The sequence below is a fragment of the Vanacampus margaritifer genome, chromosome 5, assembly GCF_051991255.1.
Source record: "Vanacampus margaritifer isolate UIUO_Vmar chromosome 5, RoL_Vmar_1.0, whole genome shotgun sequence".
NCBI lineage: Eukaryota > Metazoa > Chordata > Actinopteri > Syngnathiformes > Syngnathidae > Vanacampus > Vanacampus margaritifer.
The window spans coordinates 21675667-21697810 of record NC_135436.1 but is presented as its reverse complement, the minus strand read 5'-3'; the positions used below and the strand labels follow the sequence as shown (position 1 = coordinate 21697810).

The 22144-nt window shown below is 40.7% G+C and overlaps 1 protein-coding gene across 3 annotated transcripts in view; it reads right to left on the bottom strand.

Annotated features, from left to right (window-relative positions):
• Positions 1-21831, bottom strand: part of dscaml1 (Down syndrome cell adhesion molecule like 1) — a 124747-nt gene extending 102916 nt beyond the window's left edge. For all 3 annotated transcript variants that reach the window (XR_013294212.1, XM_077566385.1, XM_077566386.1), the window contains exons 1-2: positions 21520-21831; positions 7931-8251 (exon numbers count right to left, since the gene is read on the bottom strand). Coding sequence is in view for 2 of the 3 variants with exons in the window: in XM_077566385.1 (XP_077422511.1) it covers positions 7931-8251; positions 21520-21562 (364 nt within the window). In the remaining variant the exon portion in view is untranslated. The remainder of the gene's footprint in view (positions 1-7930; positions 8252-21519) is intronic.
• Positions 21832-22144: the final 313 nt, after the last annotated feature.

Genomic DNA, 22144 nt, shown 5'->3' with positions numbered 1-22144 from the left:
AAATGCTACAAAAAGCATATTTTCCCATAATGCCACAGGTCATTACTTGCTCATGCATGAGTGGGAAAAAAACGTGTCTTTAGCATTTAGCACCCTTATTATACCAATACATTCGAAAATTAAGTTTTAAAAAAACGTGTAACTTTTATGATTTATTGTTTTATCTGCAGTGCATGATTTAAGTGTGGCATTTTTCCCATAATGCAACAGGCTATTGACTAGCATTCAGCCTACAAGTACGTTCAAACGTATTTGCTATTATGTTCAAACGGAACCGCGAGTATGTTTGAACGTATTTAAATTAGTTCAAAGTTAAAACGTTAACTGATTAATTAATCACAAAAAAATTATTGCATTAATCATGAACTAATGCAGATTAATCGCACTATTAATTTTGACCATAGATTATCCTTTAGCTTGACAGCGGATGGCTACGTTTAAGGTAGCACAAGTTGTGTTTGAGCGATAAACATAATTGCAAGCATTTAATAAATGTTTGTGTATCACATTTAGAATATTTGTTCATGTCAAAATATTGGGGTCATATATTTTTTTTATTTTAAATTATGCAAGTGATTAACTGATTCGAAAAAGAGGATAAGCATGTGCAGTGGATCAAAACATTTTGAAAACTTCCTCATAACATTAAATGTCAAAAGAATTAACACATAACCGGTGCTCTTCAAATTTGTCGGGGAAAAAATGTTGATTAAAAAGCCTTAAGCGATTAATCGTGATTAATCAAAATTCTAAAATGTGATTAATCAGATTTTTTTTTTTAAATAATACTTTGACAGCTCTAATTTAAATACTCACAAATAGATCACCACTGACTGAGATGGAGTAATTTTGTATGATGCTATTCTTAATTAAAAAATAATAATAATTTATGTGCCACTTACCATTACCAATAATTAATAATAATAATTGCTATTATTTTTTAATCACATTTACAGTATGTTTTTTTAAAATTGGAAATGACTATTGAAAAACAAATGAATGAATAAATAAATAAATAAATGGTCAGTAGTGTAGCGCATGACCAAAATATAGCATGCATGGAGATAAGCTATAGGGCGTGACGACGATGAGGAGAAGTTACTCTAAATAATTTGAACAATTGTGTTATTCCAGAAGTGTGTATGAAACTAGACGCCCTTCGCATTAATCGATACTCAAAAAGTACTTCCCAGTTTCAGAAAGGTTGTCTTCATAATTTTAATTAAGGAACAAACAGGTGGATGCTAGCTTGAAGCTAAATGAACGCTCTTTTCTTCAATTCAAACTGTCTTTGCCAACCAGCCATTCATATAAAGGCATGCATAAGGGTCAATGATATTTTGCCTTCTACAATTTTGACAATAGACAAAAAAAAAAGGAGTATGATGAGTAATGTGTAGGAAAAGGAAAACACAATTACAAAAATGAAATGCGCCCAAGAAAGGCTGATGCTGGCGAGTGTAGCTGGCATCCCAATCCATCACTGCTATTCAACCAGCTCGGCCTCCCTCCAAAATGAGGACAGTAATGGCTTAACAATGCAAATCACACACACACACACACACAATGCAGTGAGATGCTCCGCCCTCCGGTGTGTTCACGCTCTCCCCCATCTCTCCAGTGATATAATTAACGCCTAGCCTGAAGGCCAGTTTCCTTGGTCATTAATAATGCTTTATGCCAGCTACCATTGTCACTGGAACCCAGTGGAACCAAAGGCAATGTCCTTGCCAAATGTTAAAGAGTCTTTCATCGCAAAGTAACAGCACCCTTTTACCTCCTACTTTAACCCTGCCTACTTTTGTGTGCCTAATGTCAACTCGGAGAACTTGTAATGGATCCACAATCCAACATGACTAAGCAAGGGCTATATTTGTTAGGGTGACCAGACGTCCCCGTTTTGGCCGGGATAGTCCCGAATTCCTCCACCTTCGTTGTTTTGTCCTGATATTACGCAGGTCCTGTCCCACCGTCCCGTTTATATGCCATGTGTATGTCAATCACATAGTTGTCATAGCGATTGACTACCGATTAAATTTGGTGAAATGTATTCGATGTTTACTGTATTCAACCGTCCCGTTTTTAATGAAAATCTGGCCACCCAAGTGTTTGTTTATACAGTTTATACAGGAAATGACAGGCGTGCCTTATTTCAATTGTAAGCTGCCTTTAAATCATGGAACGTGGAACTTTGCGGAAACTTGTCATGTGATTGAAATCCACGTGTTTATGACTAAATGATTGTTTGGAGGTTCATCAAAAATCCATCTCAGGGGGGCGGCCATTTTGCCACTTGCCGTCGACTGAAGGTGACATCACCAACAGAGACACTAACTGTTGGTTGGAACTAGAACAGAAGGATTGTAATAACCTCAGACTTCGAGATTTACTCTTTATTACAACATCGATTAAGCGTCATAATTGTTTTAAAAACCGAATGATTTCCGCCACCGTGACTGCCTGGTGGAAGGCACTAGAATTGACAAAAGCCCAAGTGGAGCCCTGTGGACTTTCTCTCCTATGGCATAACCCCGACTTTCAACTTAACAACCAACCGTTTCATTTAGGTGTGTGGGAGCAGAAAGGAATTACACATCTCCACCATCTCTTCTCAGATAATATGTTTATATCATATACATCCTTGCTCCAAAAATACAATATAAAAAACGGAAATTTTTTACATTATCTACAAGTTAAAAATATGATAAAGAAAAAAATTCCAACACTTCAGGGTACGCTCCAACCGCCTGTTTTAGCTAAAGATATTAACAAGCTTTCTCCGACAACAACAAAAAAACTTTCAAAAATATATAAGTTACTTTCGTATACTGATGAAATGTCTTTACCCATCTCGAAATGGGAGACAGACTTGTCTATAGCACCGGAACCTGACTTTTGGATTCAAGTTTGTGAAAACGCATTTAAAATGACAAAACACACAAATTTACAACTTATCCAATATAAAATTATTCACAGAACATACATTACTCAATATATGATTAAGAAAATGGGACTCTCAGACTCCGACATTTGTCTCCAATGTTTACAAAAAACTACAGACACTTATGTTCATGCTTTATGGTTATGTACTCCGGTTATGTATTTCTGGACTAAAGTCTTAGAAAAACTTTCCACTATTTTGGACTGTAGGATACCTTTATCTCCAAACTTGTGTTTGCTAGGTGACCTAACAACAACTGACGGCATTTGGCAATTTATTATTATATTATATTATTAGTATGGGATTTTTTTTAATGGGCTTTAGGTGAACTGATGAATACACACACGCACAAACGCACGCACGCACATGCACATGCTCACCCACATACAAAAAAATATGTATATATATATATATGTGTGTATATGTATATATATGTATATATATATTTAAAAAAAAACATTTTTATTAATTTGTTTTTAATTTATTTGTTTTTTAAAAAAAGGAGAGCAATGATGATGTCAAATCGAATGAACAATACTGAGCTCTCCTGAAAAAAATAAAAAATAAATCAATGTTGCTCAGGGCTCAGGCAACGGCCAATCAGAGCTCACCTGTTTTCTGAAGCTGCGCTGTGATTGGTTGTTACCCGAGACCTGAGCAACATTGATGTCATCTTGAGTCGACAGCAAGTGGCAAAATGGCCGCCTTCTGATACTGATAGAAACTGTTGGATTTTGCTGCTTAACTCATATTCCACAAACGCAATATTAATCAGAATACCATATTTAGACTAGTGGGGCTGCATAGAATATATTATTGGGGAAAAAATTTTGGGGGTTGACTTACCATTTAAGCACATGAGAGTATAGCCCTAAATGAAATGCAGCTGTAACACACTTTTTTGCTTTAAGTCGCCCGACACGGGAGCCACTAATGTGCGCCTCATTTGTAAACAATTCAAAGCTAAAGGACATATAATTGCAATCAAGTCTTGAGGCCAGCTCTTCATCTCAAGCTGCCACTGCCTTTCACTGATACCATCTACCTGCCGATCAATAGCGCCGATCGACTGAGTAGCCCGGGCTGCCGCGGTACGGCTAATCCTTTCAATCATTTATTTACTCCCTGATTGACCCTGCTGCCGCTCGTCAATAGCAGGAAAAAATCCACAATCCCCGCTGAGCCCCATCATGGAGTGTTTAAAATCAGCTCCACAGCTTGTAAATGTTTTGCTGCAATGACACCGGCCACCAGTCAATGTCAACCGAGCAATGGACTTCCTTGTTTTTCGTCAGTATGTCAAAGCGCTGTCGTACACCAGCTGCAAGCGTGTGATATAAACGAATGCAAAGATGCAAATGGCGACCTGGCTGATTTGTGTGTAAATTGCACTCCCCCTCATCGTACGCACCGCAGAATCATTAGGATGTTACTGATGCCTGACTATATGCGGCCCGGTTGCCTAGGAACCAGCTAAAACATGGCTGTGGCGCACGGGGCGCACTGGGAGGCAAGTCCTGTATCACTGTCGCTTCAATAATTAACGCCGGGGAAACCAAATACTGCATTTACTTATTCATAAAGAGAGCGGCAAAAACACAGGAAAGAGAGACGGCAAATAATAATGAAATGTGCAGAGAAATGAATGGCTTCTTTTAGTTTAGTCAGTGAACAGGAAAGCGGCCGATGTCATTGTGTGTCATTCCCAGGCCACTATAGCCATTGCTTACTGTATTAGTAAATAAATGTCAGCAGCAGACGAGACGAGGAGGACAGATGGAGAGGAAAAACGATCGCAACACCTGCTGTCTTGGCCTCAGCCCGCCCGACCCGAGGAGGTGTGTATTTGGGTCGGGACAAAGGGAAATTTGATCAATTTGCTGAACAGGTGTCCTTATTTCATTGTATCAAGTGCCTGTAAGAAGGTGTAGGGTGTCCAAATGATCCTCGAACCTTGGCTCAAAAGCGTGGGATTTAGTAGCCCAAGCCTCAAAACGTTGCCTTAGTCCTGCAGCTACTGACTCTGCAAGGCTGTTACACCAACGATTAATCTCCTGAATCTTCACGTTAATGGGAAATAGATTTTCCCCTCTCTCATACTCTGATAATTCCGTCACTGACAAGTGATTACGGTTTGTAAAAATGTCCTCCCTAATCCTCTTTAAGGTTCGCATGTGCTTAAATTTTTGGAAAGGCTCCATGAGGCTAACACAGCCAAAAAGGGTAGCCATTATGATAGCCGCCCATCCGGTGGGTAGTAGGTGATGTCTGGTCGGTGCCGGATTTCACTTTCCTTTCTTTTCTTTGATCCTTCCTCGGGTCTCCTGACAACCTCACGACTCTAGCTGGATTCTGAAGTATTCGGTTTAGGTGAACGGTCTGGGATTTTTAATAGGTTTTAGTTTGAATTAATGAGTACACACTCACACCCGCACATGCACTTCCAAAAAAAAGAAAAAGAGAAAAAAAAGAAAAAATGATGATGACATGTCCAATCGGTAAGATTACAGAATGAACAATACTGAGCTCTCTCTAGAAAAAAAAAAAGATAGCCGCCCATCCCTTTTCTGTTTCATATATAACTGATAAATGTTGAAATAGAAATAAAACAATCTAGGTTTGCTCGATTTTAAATATCATGTTTCCAAGGGATGTGGTTAACAGATTCATCTGTATTGGAAAGTTTCTAACCTTATATATTTAGTAAGGTAAAAAAAAAAAAAAAAGAGGCTGTGACTATTTTCCGAATTAACCAAGTATATTCAAATTCATGATAAATGGGAGTCCGCATAGTAACATTTCAAGTGCTAGGTGCTTGTGCTATTATTGGACCAATGTTGAGAAAGAGTGTGGAGGGATGGCCAGAGATGTGACAACGAGAGGGGGGCTTTGTCAGTCTGCCGTCTCACCTGAGGCGGGGCCAGCCACACCTAAGCACTAAGGTCTCCCATGGCAACCGCATGTGTGTGTGTGTGTGTGTGTGTGTATGGAGGTAATGAGGTGCACGCTCATGTTCTTGCTTACGAAGCTGTGAAGATGCGGTCATCTCTGCAATGAATTGATTAATTGTTGCAATTATTTTTGGGCGAGGGAAGGTCATCCCAACATGAAGGTTTGCGAGAAGGTCACACAAAAAGGGACTGTCCACACACGTCTCTTGGGAACATATGGCCGTGTTTTTACTGTACGTGCTTTTTGTGGCAGGTCTAACGTGCTGAATGCCTTTTCAGGCAGGACTCATCAACACAGTCCAAATTATTTAGCTTTTTTTTTTTGTTGTCGTGATTGTGCTCGCATTATTCCATGTCTGCAGCTGACTCTTTCAAACTGTCCTTGCCAAAACACCCCGACAAAGAGCTGGCAGCGACACACCAAGAGCCAGATTGACGAAAATGGCTCTCTGTGTGCGTATATGAGAGTTTGTGTGTGTGTGTGTGTGTGTGCGTGAGTGTGTGTGGTAAGGGGACTTTCCAGTCGGTGGACAGATGGAGAGACTGGGAGACTGGGAGGCAGGAGGCATGCTGGCATGAGTTAGTGTTTGTGTGTGCGTGTGTGTGTGCGTGTGCGTATGTGAAAAGTAACACCTTCCCTCTCTAGCTATGACCTTGACAGCGAGTGCAGACAGGTCAGCAGCACCCACTTTTATAGCAAGCACAAAAGTTTGGTTGATTTTAGTATGATATGCATTTTAGAATGATATGCATTATTTTAGGATATTTATCCAAAGCTGTGGTGGCTACTTTGAATTTTTTGGGGTGCTAACCAGTGTGGTACACTACCAAATTATTAGCTTTGCAGTCATATATATATGTATATATTTATTTATTTTAACTTTTTTTAATTTTTATTTGTATTTATTTATTTATTTTTATTCTGCAAGCCTCTGACCAATAGTTTTCAGTTTGGGTTTGAATTTCCCGCCCAATGTCTGCGGATGGGACATCATGTGCACATTGTGTTCGTGAAAAAGGGTTTGTGTAGTTTCATTTTTCGGCCACAGGACAATATAGAATATTTTAAAATTATATTAATAAATAAATCATTTAACCCGTTACTGCCTCTGCAAAATTTTGAATTTAATGTTTGTGGAGTATATATATATATATATATATATATATATATATATATATATATATATATATTATTTTTTTTTTTTTATATTTTTTTTTTTTACTTAAAAAAAAATAATACTAATTTATTCTGCAAGTTTCTGAATAGTTTTCAGTTTGGGTTTGAATTTCCCGCCCAATGTCTGCGGATGGGACATCATATGTGTGCACTGAGTATGTGGAAAAGGGTTTGTGTAGTTTCATTTTTCGGCCACAGGACAATATAGAATATTTTAAAATTATATTAATAAATAAATCATTTAACCAGTTACTGCCTCTTCAAAATTTTGAATTTAATGTTTGTGGAGTATATATATATATATCCATCCATCCATCCATTTTCTTGGCCGCTTTTCCTCACTAGGGTCGCGGGGGTGCTGGAGCCTATCCCAGCTGGCTTCGGGCAGTAGGCGGGGTACACCCTGAACTGGTTGCCAGCCAATCGCAGGGCACACAGAGACGAACAACCACACTCACATTCACACCTAGGGACAATTTGGAGTGTTCAATTAACCTGCCATGCATTATATATATATATATATATATATATATATATATATATATATATATATATATATATATATATATATATATATATATATTTATTTATTTTTTTTTTTTTTTTTTTTACTTAAAAAAAATAAAAATAATAATTTTTATTCTGCAAGTTTTCAGTTTGGGTTTGAATTTCCCGCCCAATGTCTGCGGATGGGACATCATGTGTGCACTGAGTATGTGAAAAAGGGTTTGTGTAGTTTCATTTTTTGACCACAGGTGGCAGTAGCGATTTGAAATACAATTTTCTGCCTTAAGCAGCTTTAACTCCTTAAAAGGCATTCAAATGACGATCGATGTCATTATTCATAGTTTCCAGCCTTACCTGATTTGATGTGAATGCTGGGGCTGCGGATTTTTCCCGCCTGGTTCTCGGCGGTGCAAAAGTACTCGTTGTCGTGGATGATGCTGTTATAGGCGGAGGGCGAGAAGGGGTAGAGCTGGAGGGTGCCGTTGGCGTGCACGTGGCGGATGTGGGGCACGTCGTAAATGTCGTCTCCGGCGGCCAGGTACCATCGCAGGACGGCATGGGGGGCGCCGCCCGCAGGGCAGGGCAGGGACACCCCCACGGAGCTGGAGAAGGTCACCCGCTGCAGGGAGGCGTTCACAAAGTACAGCCGCGTAGAGACAACATCCTCACTGTTGACTGTTTGGACGACAGAAAGGGACACGCGCATTACGAGTTTGCAGGGATTAAGCAATTTCGGACTGATTGCCAAAAATCATGAAAAAAGATTTGATTTTAACACTGTCAGAGAGGTTTTTTGTGTGGTTGTAGTTTGTATGGATTGCATTGTATGATATTGAAATTTTCGTTTGTAGGAATCACTTTTTCTCAATATAGGTTAGTAAATGTAAATTGTGCATCACTGCAAAGTGAGGTGGAACAGATAGCGCACAGTACTAATGTCACTACCACACTTCCACTTAGGATGGGAACGATAATGTCGTTGAAACGTGCACAGCATTCAGAGAACAAACCACAAAAGAGCTGCAAATATTTAGCAATACCTGCTCACAGTGCACAATTTATTCTCTTGTGTTCATCTTCATTTTGACAGTAGGTTTAAAAGTATTCCCAATGGCGACTTGTTATTTTGCTGGTGTGACCTTTTCAACTCACTTGGCATTTTATGTTCAGCAAACATTATACCAGGATAAAAACACAGGAGAGGGCTTGGTCATATTGCTTGTTGCATGTTTCAAGCAAAGCTTGCAGACAATAAAATGACTTTTGTCTTGCTAGTATTCAAAACTGAAATTAATCCTGGCCGGATTTTTGAATGAAGTCTGTTCAAATTCTTCAACAATGACAAAGATATTGTTGGATTGACCACTCTGCATGCAGAGGGGCTATTTTTTCATTTATTTATTTATTTACTTAATATTTGATCTTCACCCACAAGGGCCATTTTGAAGTTGTGAATACATTCCTCAATCCCCCAGCGGAAATTCAACGATGGCAAAGCATAAAGTGCGACTGGGATACATTGAATATTAAATACACAATAAAGTGCTATCACAGAACAAGCCTTAAAAATAGATTCGACCTAACACGTACTTTTCAGGACATATATAATAGATATCATGTTCACCGGCATCTAGGGCCACCTTTGCGCCAAATTGCCTTCATTTATCTCCTTATGCATTTCTTTAACTCTTTGACTGCCAGACGTTTTCAGAAAAGGGATGCCGGGGGGTGCCAGCCGATTTAAGCATTTTTGACTGATCTTTCAAGGTCCACAGAAATTTATGTGTTTGGACTATGGAAACACACATACTACCAAATGAAAGATTGGACTCTCATCTTTCATCAGAAAAGAAAGTTTGTTTCTACCTTATTCCGTTTTTGAGTAATCAACAATAGAAAATGGTTAGTTCCACCTCTGATTTGAAAAAAAAAAACGTCTTTTAACGTCTTTGGCACTCCTCCATAGGATTTTACTAAACGTTATTGGCAGTCAAAGAGTTAAATATCCAAAATATTAGGTGTCCACTTAGGAAATCCGCTTCTTGAAAACTGGCCCCAAACCTCGCAAGTAAGGTGGGGGTGCCTTGGATGCCAAGCAGATGCTGAGCTAAGCTTGGCTGGGGGCCAGAACAAGATGCCGGGAGCCCCCCCCCTCCCCGGAGCCAGCAAATTCTCTCCCCTCAGACCATGATACTGAATTAAATGAATCTCTTTTTCCTGGATTGTGACAACAATGCCTGGATTAGCACTATCTCTTTAATTCTCAATGTCTCGGGAGAGAATAGGGTGCCGGCTGAAACGCGTCAATGGAGATTGAAAGACTCTATATCATGTCATTTAGGTGCTAATTTCGAAAAGCTCGTCACCCTCAAAGGGTGTCATTAATAACCAGTGATTAAGTGAAAGGCTGAAGATCTTGATAGCGAGAACGAGGATGAATGGTTTTGGTACGAGAGACATATGTTCCACACATCTGACTGTCACTATTTGATGAAAACCTTGTATTTCCATTTTATGACAGTTGTGACGTATCGACACTTTAAGAAGATTTTCCATCATCTCCTGTATGCATTAAAGAACCAATGTCAATATGTTTTATGATGACTGACTCTTCAGATGCGTACATTGGATATTAACTCATTCACTGCCATTGACGACTATAGACGTCAAAAATTCATGTGAACTATTTCTATTCTTTTTTTTCCATTTCATTTCATTTTTATGTAAACCTAGAAAAAAATGGTATTGTACATTTATAACAGATATAAAAATTGTAATTAATCGTGAGTCAACCATTGTAGTCATGCGATTAATTACGATTACAAATCTTAACCGTCGGACGCGCCTTATTTTTATATATTTTTTTAATTAACATTTTTTTATTGTAATTAATCACATGACTTCACTAGTTAACTAACGATTAATCCCAAATCTGTTCTGAATGTACAATAAAAAAAAATCTAGGTTTTCATACTTTTGTTAGCAAAAGTGGAAAAAAATGTTAAACTAATAGAAATAGTTCAAATGGGTTTTTTTTTTTACGTGTATAGCGTCAATGGCAGTGAATGAGTTAAAAGTCTACACCCCCCTGTTCAAATGTCAAGTTCTTGTGATATAAAAAAAAAAATTAGATCAAGATAAAAAAAAAAATAAAATTTTAATGTGTGACTTAAAACCTGAAGAGTTCAACTGAATATGTTTTTGTTGTTGTTGTTTTTAATATTTATTTTGAGGGGAGAAGTAAAACTGTTACTTTTAAAGGTTTGCATTGTGGAATGTGGAGACCAGGGAGGGAACAGGAGTAAATTCAAAAAATATTTAAATAACTAAAAGGAAAAACTGAAAACAAAAGCACTTTGGAATAATTGAAAATACTACACAAACAAATGTAAAAAAAAATAATAATAATAATTAAAAAACTGAATTCTAAATACCAACCCAAAATTGGGAATAAACTCACCAGCCACCATAATAGGAAACATGACAAGACTTGGGGAAACATGAACCGACGAAGGCCGAAAGAAAACAGGCAACTAAATACAACTGACGAGACAACTTGGACACGAGTGGTTGGAAGGAGCTGATAAGGTGACACAAGGTCTCCAGGTGGAATCAAAAATCTAACGAGCAGCATAGTAAAATCTTTCGAACACGTGGGAAAAGTTGGTCGATTTTTTTTTTTTATACTCAATATGGCTCAAGTCCCAAAACCAAATCGGTCTTTGTTTTAATAAATGAAGTCCCAACATTATGATTAAATCCATTCACAAATCTACTGCTCGTACTTTCCCGCCATTCTATCGTTAGTGATAAATTTGCATGCCAGACGCAGAGTGCTAAACCCACATAATCTCCTTTTACACATTTGCCACACACAGAATCTATCCAGTCAGTAATCACCAGAGGCCCCGGGGTCCAACCTCCCCACGCATGCGCAGGTGTCAAGCGGAACGGGATATGGTTGATGAGACTTGTTGGGATGAGGCCCTTACTTGTAAAGGTGTTGGGATGTGTAAATATTGAAGAGTTCATGTGTAGGGCTGTAATTTGCAATGAGTGAGACGGCAAACGTGCGTACGGGTGCGAGGGCCAACGTCATCGTTCCTTCGCCAGTCGCCACCCACTGAAATTAGCAGTACAGCTCATCTGCAATTTCAGCACCACGGAGAGCACTCCAAGGCACTTGTGGTTGAGGAAGACACAGCCCAGCCCGTTTCATTGACTTTTTTTTCTTTTTGTGCGCAGATTGGGTTACTTTTCCCCAAAGTTGGGTTAATTATTTTTGACACAGCAGATTGAGGTGAAGATTGGTTTTGGGATCTGCGGAGCTGAAGCTGGTCACCACTTTTGACAGTTGTGTTGAGTACTCAAATTAAAGTAAATTTAATGTAACATTCAAAATATTGGCAGTAAAAAAAAAAATGTTTTAACCATTGCTAACCTTATAACCTGGTAACCCATTTTTTGGCAGCTTTAATTAACTCATCAGTATGGGCAGTTTTTACTCCTCACAGGAAGACCAGAGCCCGGATTCGAACCCTCAACCTCGAACTATGAGTACTCAAATGAACTTTAAATAACATTTCAAGAAACATAGCAATATTTTTAAAACAACATAACTATTTTACAAAACCATTTGGGCATTAGAAGAATCAAATGTGGCAACTTTTAAGAGATGACCCCCGTGACCTGCTTCTCCCTAAATTTTATAATGAGAAAAACGATTTAACCCGGCTATGAAGCCTGTAATTCATTTTTCAAACCGGATAAACTCCCTCAGATTTGTCCAGCCGCTGCACTTAGGCATGATATGCTTTCAAACGCTTTAATCTGCTCAAATCTAAACAAACCATAAACCATCCGGTGATGTCGTCCAAAATAGCCCAAAATAGAAAAGCGGGACGCTTAAGCGAAGGGCAAAAACCTCCACAAAGCAACAGCTTATGATGGGCAAAGCTAATCACTTTGTCCTACGCTATGAATCCAGGTCAGTGAGTTCACACACGGAAAGGAGGCCTCCGCAGATTACGGCCTCCAGGGAAAGTGCCAACATAATGATAACATAAACCACGTGCCTCCTCGCAGTCAACTTTCAAAAACATCAAATAAAAACAGAATGGCGGATTGGAGTTTGGGTCAGACATGAAGCCAACACTCCTCTATGCTTTTCTCATCAAGGGGTGCGACAGTGACTCATGTGTCTCTAGTGTGATATACTCAGCTTCCCACGGCCAGTGCGATTATTCACCTTCGATAGACAACAAACCAGATAACTATCAACATTCACTGCCAGGTTGTATCCGGCGTCCGCCATTTACACCAATCCTGATTTAGTAAGATTGAAATGTTTTTATTCAGTGGGAACCAAAAGCCAAAGGGGTTAAAGCAACTAGTCGCCTCTATAGTGACAGTTATAGCTTAGTGGATCATCGCCAGTAGGGCTGGGTTTTAAAAAATCGAATAATCGATATTGAATCAATTGTCTTTTTCAAACCCGATATTGATTCATAAAACAATTAATCGATTATTTTATATACAGACGCTCCCCTACTTACGAACATTCGAGTTGCGAACAACGGTACATACGAACATTTCTGCGCGTACAGTATGTCGAAAAATGTTCGGAAAGAAATGCTGTAAGTTCGATTTTGTATTGCGCGTAGTGCTTCTTTCCGCCGCTAATACCGACGCTTGGCGCTGTGAGAGCTCATTGGAGGCTGAGCAACGTGGCGAGGAGGAGGAGGAAGAAAACGCCGGTCCCCATGAAGCAGGAAATAACTTTTGAAGCCGATTCCAGCGACGACGAAGAATCTCTCATGATATAAAATCCTCCTCTTCCTCCTCCTCCATCATCTCCTTAAGCATCGAGTACATCTTCCAAAAGTAAGTTAAACTTCATTTTATTTATCTTATTACGTACATGTACATACTGTGTGTGTGTCCCTACTGTACGTATTCTCTCCATTTTATTAAAAGTTTTTTTCAGTACAAACCAATGCAGGTTACTTGTACAAGCCTTAAACATACTTATATAAACCTTCAATATACTTATATAGGCTTTAAACATAAATTATAATACAAAATATAGCACTGAAGCAACTTACGAACAAATTCACCTTACGAACGATCGTCCGGAACGTAACTCGTTCGTAAGGTGGGGAGCGTCTGTATCTCCTTTTCCCATAAATTCTTAAAAAAATAGAATCTTAAAGGCCGTTTTTTGTATCTTACTGTTTTCTTGAAATTTACTGTTCACATGAATTTAATGAAAGTAACGTATTATAATAATCACTAAGTGTTACGCAAACATTGATATCAGTAAGGATGAGATGAAAATATTGTCATTATCTAATTCAATAATTGTAAACATAAATTAAAAAAGGTTTTCAATTGTCTTAAAGTACAATAAGTCAGGTCTTTCATAAATGTAAGAAAATACTTTTAATAAACTACATCATTTGACCAGTTACTATCTCCGCAAAATTTGCTTTGGAATTTAATATTTAAGGAATTTGTATCATGTACAATTAGAAATTTAAGAATAATTCATGTGCCATAATTAATCGATATTGGATTTAATTGAAGTCAATCAAATCGGATAAAATTGAAATAGAATCGAACTCTTGGCAGCAGTGCCTCTAGTCTGTGGATCGGAAGCATGGTTACTTCTATCTACAGATATATTTTTTTTTTTTTTTTTTAAAGCACGATGAGTTTGATGCAGCATCATAAATTGTGATATCAGCTGTCAGGGAATTAACCAAATGCCTTCCTATTACAGTAAAAAAAAAGACAAACAATAAACTATAGTGTTAACAAAGACAAGTTGTGGTCGATTTGTAATATCTTTTTTGTGAAAATGAAGATTACAAGTTGCCGGGAAAAAAAACATGGAGTTTCGCTCAACTGCCAGCCTTCATCCATCAGACACATTCACGATCTTCTTCTTCCTTTCGCTGGCCCCGCCCCCTGACTCACTCATCCAATCACAAATCACATCTTCACGGTTACACACACTGTCAGGTCTTATAAAATTCTAGCAACAATCCATCTAACCCAGGGGCAGGAAACCCTGGTCCACGAGAGGCACTGTCCTGCCTGTTTTCGATGTCTCCCTCCTCCAACACAGCTGACTCAAATGATCAGCTCACAGCTTCGTCGAAGCCTGATAACAATCCTGTTCATCGAATCAGGTGTTCTGGTGGAGGGAGACATGGAAAACAGGCAGGACCAGTGGTTCTCGAGGACCAGGGTTTCTTACCCTGGATCGAACAACTCCATGTTTGCTACAATACATTTTTTTCATTCATAACATTATCATAAACTTTAGCAGGTAGCGTCCCAACGGGTGTGTTACAGGTAATGGTGTTAGAGTTTTCAAATTTCTGACTGTCTGCAAGGCAGCGAAGGTGTCCTAATGATAACGGATGAACGGAAGTGTCTGAATGTGATTGGATGAACGATTCAGGGGTTGGGCCTGTGCAAACCCGGGACAACGGGAGAGTGAGTAAGCGAGCTTATATCTAGCACAGCGGTTTGCCAACTACTTTAAAAAATATCAATGACGTCATTGATTACACTGGCCAACAAAAAAAAACATTTTAGTGGCAACAATATTTTAATGGTCTGGCTAATTTTGGTCTGCTGAGTCTGAAAATGACAAAATATATAGAATATCTATTAAAAAAAAAAAGATAGAGCCAATTGAGAAAGACAATATCATTTTCAGATTCAGCCTTCAATACTTTCTTGCCACCGAAATGTTTGTCGCCCGGCGTTATTTAAAATCAACTCAACTATCATCACCTTAGCATCGACTACAAAAATTGGAAATAGTTTAACCCTTGCTAGCCTTCTTGACTCATTACAGGGAGTCCTCGAGTTACAACACACTCGACCTACGACATTTCGACTTTACGACGGCCGCGCCTCCGCCGCCATTTTGTCCTTCATCCGCCATTTTGTCCCTCATCCGCCATTTTGTCCCCAGTGTTTCTGCTTAGCTGGTAGCGCTAGCACTTGTCTATGTTTGTGACCGGGAGTATCTTTGGCTTTTCCATCCACCTCTAAGCAGTAACACTAAGTAGGGCCTCTTATTTATTTTTATTTTTTTAATGTCTTTTTGTTTTTTATACAAAGTATTTTGATGTAAATGGCGACTTAAATGGTGAAATCCGACTTACGCGAAAATTCGATACTCCCTGTAGTAACGATAGGGTATAGAAAGTTTGCAGTGTTTTTTTGACTGCTTTTCAGGTTTAAGGTCACATTTTCCATATTTTGATCCTAAGGACGATAATCATACTACTGTTTCACACTTGACCTCACGTGTCCTTCCATTGCCCGTGGACTTCCATCACACCTCCCCCGTTAAAAGGAGGAACACTCACGAACTGTATTTTGATTGTTTTCTTCAAGCATGGATGCCATGATTACAATAAAGAAGGTCAGGCTCGTTAGAGGTGAGGAACCCGCTGGGACACCATTTTTTAACCCTTACTCTACTTTTTCTCCATTTGTTCACTGTGAGTTCAAATATATTTGCACTTTCCCCCCCCTCTGTTTTTGCAGTGGTTATGAAAATGGACTATGAATATGTATGCTGGAGAAGCAAGGATATTGCCTATGGTGAGCCGTTATGCATAATGCAGCCTTTTTTTTTCTGTCTCATCTGCATGCATTCACGCACACACACACATGCACATATAGAGTGAGATTCATCACGTGCGTTGGGAAACTGTGCAAGAAATCCCTCCTGCTCACTTTGGATTGCCTTCAAATGTACACAAGTACGAGAAAAAACATTTTGAATGCGCATATTCACACACAGGAAAGTCAGTTTCCTTTTGTGGTGAAGCATGTAACAATAATTAAATGCACACAAAAAGCATGCGAGCTAAATAATAGATCATGCATTTAAGTCATCCCGCAAAAAAAAAAAAAATGTTCGAAAAGGGTGGAGGAGGTGCTCATTGACAACACAATAGCTGCAGATATAGATATATATTAGGGTTGGTTGGCAATGCTGGAAATCATATCTCACAATGTGCCATTTCCCTTCATGGCGAGATTTATTAGACGCAGACACACACACACACACACACACACACACACATGCAGAGGGTGGTAAACAACCCCTGTAAACACTTTATGCAGTGTCAGTAAAACATTAGGCAGCCAGTTCAGCATTTAAAAAATTCACAACTCCCACTTCAAAAGGATGATTTCTGCCGCTGAAGAATGTCAGATTTGTAGAGGCGTATATTCTATTTTTTATTATTATTATTCCCCCAGAGCGCTGTCAGAGATGCGGCCATAAATCGCTTCCCGGTGAGCGGAACGGGAAAACACAAAGAGGTGGCGTGATTGTTAGATGTTTGTCAAGATGTGTCAATCTCCAGAGGAAAAGGATGCAACCTGTTACACTTGTGGGTGAAAACAAGCAGGGCAGCCGACCGAGACCGGGTGGTTTGGACTGCCTGACATCATGAAGATCTTCATGGTTTCCATCCACCTATTTTAATTATTTAAAGAAACTAAATGGAAACGCCAGAAATTAAACAAAAAAAAGGTTCAAAATCCACCCCCACCCCCCCCCAAAAAAAAAATTACGCCTAGAGGGGGTTGTTTTTGAAGCGTATCGAAAATAGGAAAATGCGTATTTTGGCGATGGAAACAGGTTTTGGGAATAAGCGACTACAAGACCGGATATACGTCACACGTTTTGACCGATACTACGTCACACGCACGCTTGTGGTCACAATAAATGGTGGATGATAAAGTAAGATATGTTTCGGGGAGTAGGGTTGCACATGACCTACTAAAATTGTGCCGTAATTGGCAACAGGTGCAAAATTATTTTTAAAAAGTTTAGTTTGCTCTGATTTTTTTTGTCATGGATTTGGGAAAGCACCTCAAGCATCAAATCAAGTTTGAAGTGATGGAATTGGAAGTGTTAGCGGAAGAAGCATGTTCATAAATTGCAGAAAAAAATCTATCACTCTGATCATTTTGGCGATGCTAGCAGGTGCATGAAAGCCACGTTGCCGTTGGTTTAACTCATGCTAAGTGCGTGGGAAATTGGTGATAATAGCATGACTCCTTTTTGTGATTGGCCCACTTAGATTATTCAGAAGTTCCGAAATTCCATTGCCAAATAGATCTTGGCGGAGTGACATTTTGGTGGGCAGGAAGTCGATATAAAACCTACGCTTAACTGGATCATGTCTTACGGTAGCGCAGAATAGACAGCAGGTCTAATGCAACGTATTTCATTCATAAATATGAGAACAGTAGGAATCACACCCTCAGAATCATTGTTTTGCATTTTTTAACTTCCCACAGGGCAGCACGGAAATGAAAGAAGCCACAATTGAAGTCGGATGTGACCACTCCCACAGCGGTGCAGCACAAAAAACATCTAGCCTAACCCGCATCCGCCCAGTGTTATGTCATGAAGATAAAGCCCGATGTTACATTTCAATAATGTTTTCATGTGTGGAAAAGATTTGTCATTCATTTTGCCTCACAATAATTTAGTCATAGTGACGCACAGCAATGCCGGTTATGCCACAGCAATTTGTCTCAGGTTTGATTAACCCCACGTGCTAAATTAACCAAATTCACTATCATCTGATTGTGTGTTGCCTGAAATCAGTCTCAGTTTGTGCTCATTTTGTTTCAAGACAAACAAAATGTTCAGACTGAGTATGAGACGGGTTGGCACGGTCAGCTGGACAGCGCGTGCGTTTTCGACACCATTCAGCTGCCAAACGCAGCCAGCCAACACTTGACCAAGAAAGCTGAGACGACTGAGTGATGAGTTAACCTGAGAGTGACACGTCCACTAGAGCTTTTTTGTTTTTGTTTTCCTTTGTCTCTCTCTCTCTCTCCCCCTCTCTCTCTCTCTCTCTCCCTCTTTCTCTCCCTCTCTCTCTCTCTCTCCCTCTCTCTCCCTCCCTCCCTCCCCCTCTCCCCCTCTCTCCCTCTCTTGCCCCCTCTCTCTCTCTCCCCCTCTCCCCCCTCTCTCTCTCTCTTCCCCCCTCTCTCCCCCTCTCTCTCTCTTCCCCCCTCTCTCTCTCTCTCCCACACTCTCTCTCCCCCCTCTCTCTCTCTCCCCCACTCTATCTCTCCCCCACTCTCTCTCTCCCCCTCTCTCTCTCTTCCCCCCTCTCTCTCTCTCTCCCACACTCTCTCTCCCCCCTCTCTCTCTCTCCCCCACTCTATCTCTCCCCCACTCTCTCTCTCCCCCGCTCTCTCTCTCTCCCGCTCTCTCTCTCTCCTCCCTCTCTCTCTCTCTCTCTCCCCCCTCTCTCTCCCCCTCTCTCTCTCGCCCCCCTCTCTCTCTCGCCCCCCTCTCTCTCTCTCCCCCTCTCTCTCACCCCCTTTCTCTCTCTCTCTCTCTCCCCCCCCTCTCTCTCTCCCCCCGAGTGGAAGCTGACATCTGCAGGAGTTATACAATGGGCCTTTGTCATGTTCTCGTGTGACCTCATAAGTAATTTAACGTGTCACGGCACGAATTATTTTCCAATCTAGTAATAGTAACGTTTGTTATTGTATACGTTGAAAACCAATAGAGTTGCAACAGTGCGGCACGAGAAAGGGTCCGTTGTCAAGAGGCGAGCCAACACGACGTGACTCATCTCCAATTAAGTGTTTTCCAACTCCGCATGTGAACACGCATGCGTGGAAAACACCGCAGGTCCACTTTGAATCCGCATGCACGAATAGGGGAACTAGATGGGCGATGATGATACATTGCAGCAGAAGTGATATAAATAAGTTTTAATTGTCTTATAAATGTAGACTAAAAAGGAATGTGCGGAAATGATTATTATAAAACAGTTAATCATTCACAAGGTCTACTGAGTCTTGTCAATTGATTAAATAATTACAAAGAGCAGCTTACCCCATATACACAGACACACGCACACACCTCCATCTAGTCACAGCAGGCCATTTTTATTCCAAAGTGTTGTTTATATAGGCGGCCTCAGAATCCACAGCGCACAATTTTTTATTGTAAGTGCACTTTAACATCTTAAATATAAAATTGAGGCTTATAGTGTGGCCTTCCAGGCCCGAACGCATGCAAGCGTGTCTAAATAGGCTTCTTTTTTTTTAAGATCACCTTAAACGTTTATGAATGTGGATGAGATCAAAAATAAATATTGAATGTATATTATTTAAAAAGGAGATTTAGAGGCAAGCAGAAAGTGTGTGTGCCATTCTTCTATAGGCGCGGCCCAGCAACAACAAAAAAAAATACGCATGCAGTACTGATGCATGCATTCATAGATCTGCATTTGCTCCTCATTAATAAGTTAATCAAACAGGAACCACACGCGCACATAATGCACCTGTGATGCTGCAGGGTGTGGAATCGTGCAAAATGAGTGGAACATGGCGCTGGAAAAAAACAACAACTGACATGGAAGTTTGTTTCCCACTGCGTTATCTTCATCTCTCCCATCTCAGGCACCCTTTCCGCTCCGGTGGCTGTTTGACGCCCCCAGCCTTGCTCCGCACACACACACACACACACACACACACACACACACGCACGATGTACATCTCGGCCAGTCACGGGACGGGGCTGATGTACAATGTGTATGATCCAAACACACCTTGTAATCCAATAAAGAGAAACAAACAACTCCGCAGCCTGCGTGGCAGAGGGCACTGCCAAGGCCATGAGAACCTTAACCACAAAACACGCTTTCTGCGCCCATTTAGACTGCAAACAACAATTTTATTTTTATTTTTTTTTCCCGAATGCCAATCCGAAATTCAATGTATTCAAATACGAGGCGAGCGTTTAAAAACAAAAGCATTTAACATGTGGCTCCTTTTTCCACGAGCTTATACACGCCTCCGGAGGCCTCGATCGCTTCAAAATGACATTTTTTTTGTTTTTAAAGACGAGCAAAAAGCATGAATCTCCCATCTGCAGCATTCAGAGCGAAGCCAATCAGTGGAATCTGGAGCCACAGAAAATGGAGGATGAATAATTAGTGCAGGGCAGATAACGACTGCATCTGCATGCACGCACTCCTCCTGTTCGCTTGTTAATCAATAAAATACAATGTTAACAAAGCATCACCTTAAAAGTGTCTTTCTGAGCATATTATCTCACAAAATTCTTTAATTCTCCTATAGCTCACACATCTCCCCATCAAATCGCCATGACCCTACGCTGTTGCTGCATGCATGGACGCGCACACACAATCGGGGCTTTTACGCACCATTTTGTACTTATTGAAAACTGTTCAGATGACGTTTTAATGTTGAAAATAATTGCTCAAGGAGCACTCCACCTTTTTCTCCCATTTTTCCCCCCAGAGAGATAAGATTGAAATTAAAAGTACAAACAAGCAAACAAAAAAAAACATTAGGCCTTTAAGGTCAATTGGACGCTCGTGCGTAAACACCCCCAAAGTGAGGGCACAGCGGAGCAGGGGTGGACAATCAAACCGTGCGCCATCCGGGTGATGCTTATCCTGCCCCTGCTTATTCACAGCCTCCATATTGACGATACCCTCTCGTATTCACCAAGCAAAAAAAAATGCAAATGGACCTTGTCTTTTGACATCCAAATGAACGAGATGCGCTTCTTTTTTTTTTCACTCCATTTGGTCATTTTACGCACTCCTCCAAACCAAGTGCATATTGATTTTTGTGTTCTTAACTTGCTTCTCGCACCCTCTGGACTTCATATCGTCGAGCAAATCAACGTCACCCGAAAACCTGCAAGAGGCACCCGAGCAGCCGTGCAACACCAAGAAAAGTTACCAGCCTCTCCCCAAAATTCAATGCGTTTTGTTGTGTTTCGTCAACGCAGATCAGCCTCATTTATCAAAGTGATCATTAACTTCAGCATGCGCGGAAAAGATGCAGCGTGCGGAGTAGACACTTAAGAGACAGAATCCATTCCCATTGCCTACCTTCTTGCAAAGAATACAGCAGAAGTAAAGTTACAAGCCACATGCCATTCGAAGCAGTTATAGTTCACAGGAATGTGGTGCAGTCCCACCCCCCCACTCCCCCAAAAAAAAAAGAGCGCACGGCGCAGCAGGTCTGCCAGGCAGGCGAGGCTGGCTCCGCGCTGGACTGGACTGCAGGTATCTTGATGATGCTTCCTCCCCCCGGCAGGTCTCTCCAGCCCTGGTCCCCGCACACTCTCCGGCGCCGCCAAACCAAGCGCGGAGAAAGTACCGCCTCTGCCGCCTGTTCTCTCCTCCCCTTACCGGGACGGAGCGCGGTCGCCCCACCCCCGGTGTCCTAATCAAGATGTGGCGAAGCAGACGCGCGCATCGCGGATGGAACGCAAACGCGCGTAAAAAGCGGCGTGGCGCGCGCGCGCGCGCGCGCGCGCGACGCATGCTTTACTCCAAAGTGACGGCTATACAAATCATGTTGAAGTTGTTGCTGTCTGTCTAAAATCATCACATTCACACTTTTACCCTATGTGGGGCGCACAATGGAAGCCCAGGATCCATTTGGTTCCCGATCCAGAGCAGGTACGGGTTCGAGTCCCACTGTCTCCATTTGGGTTGGAAAATACAAACT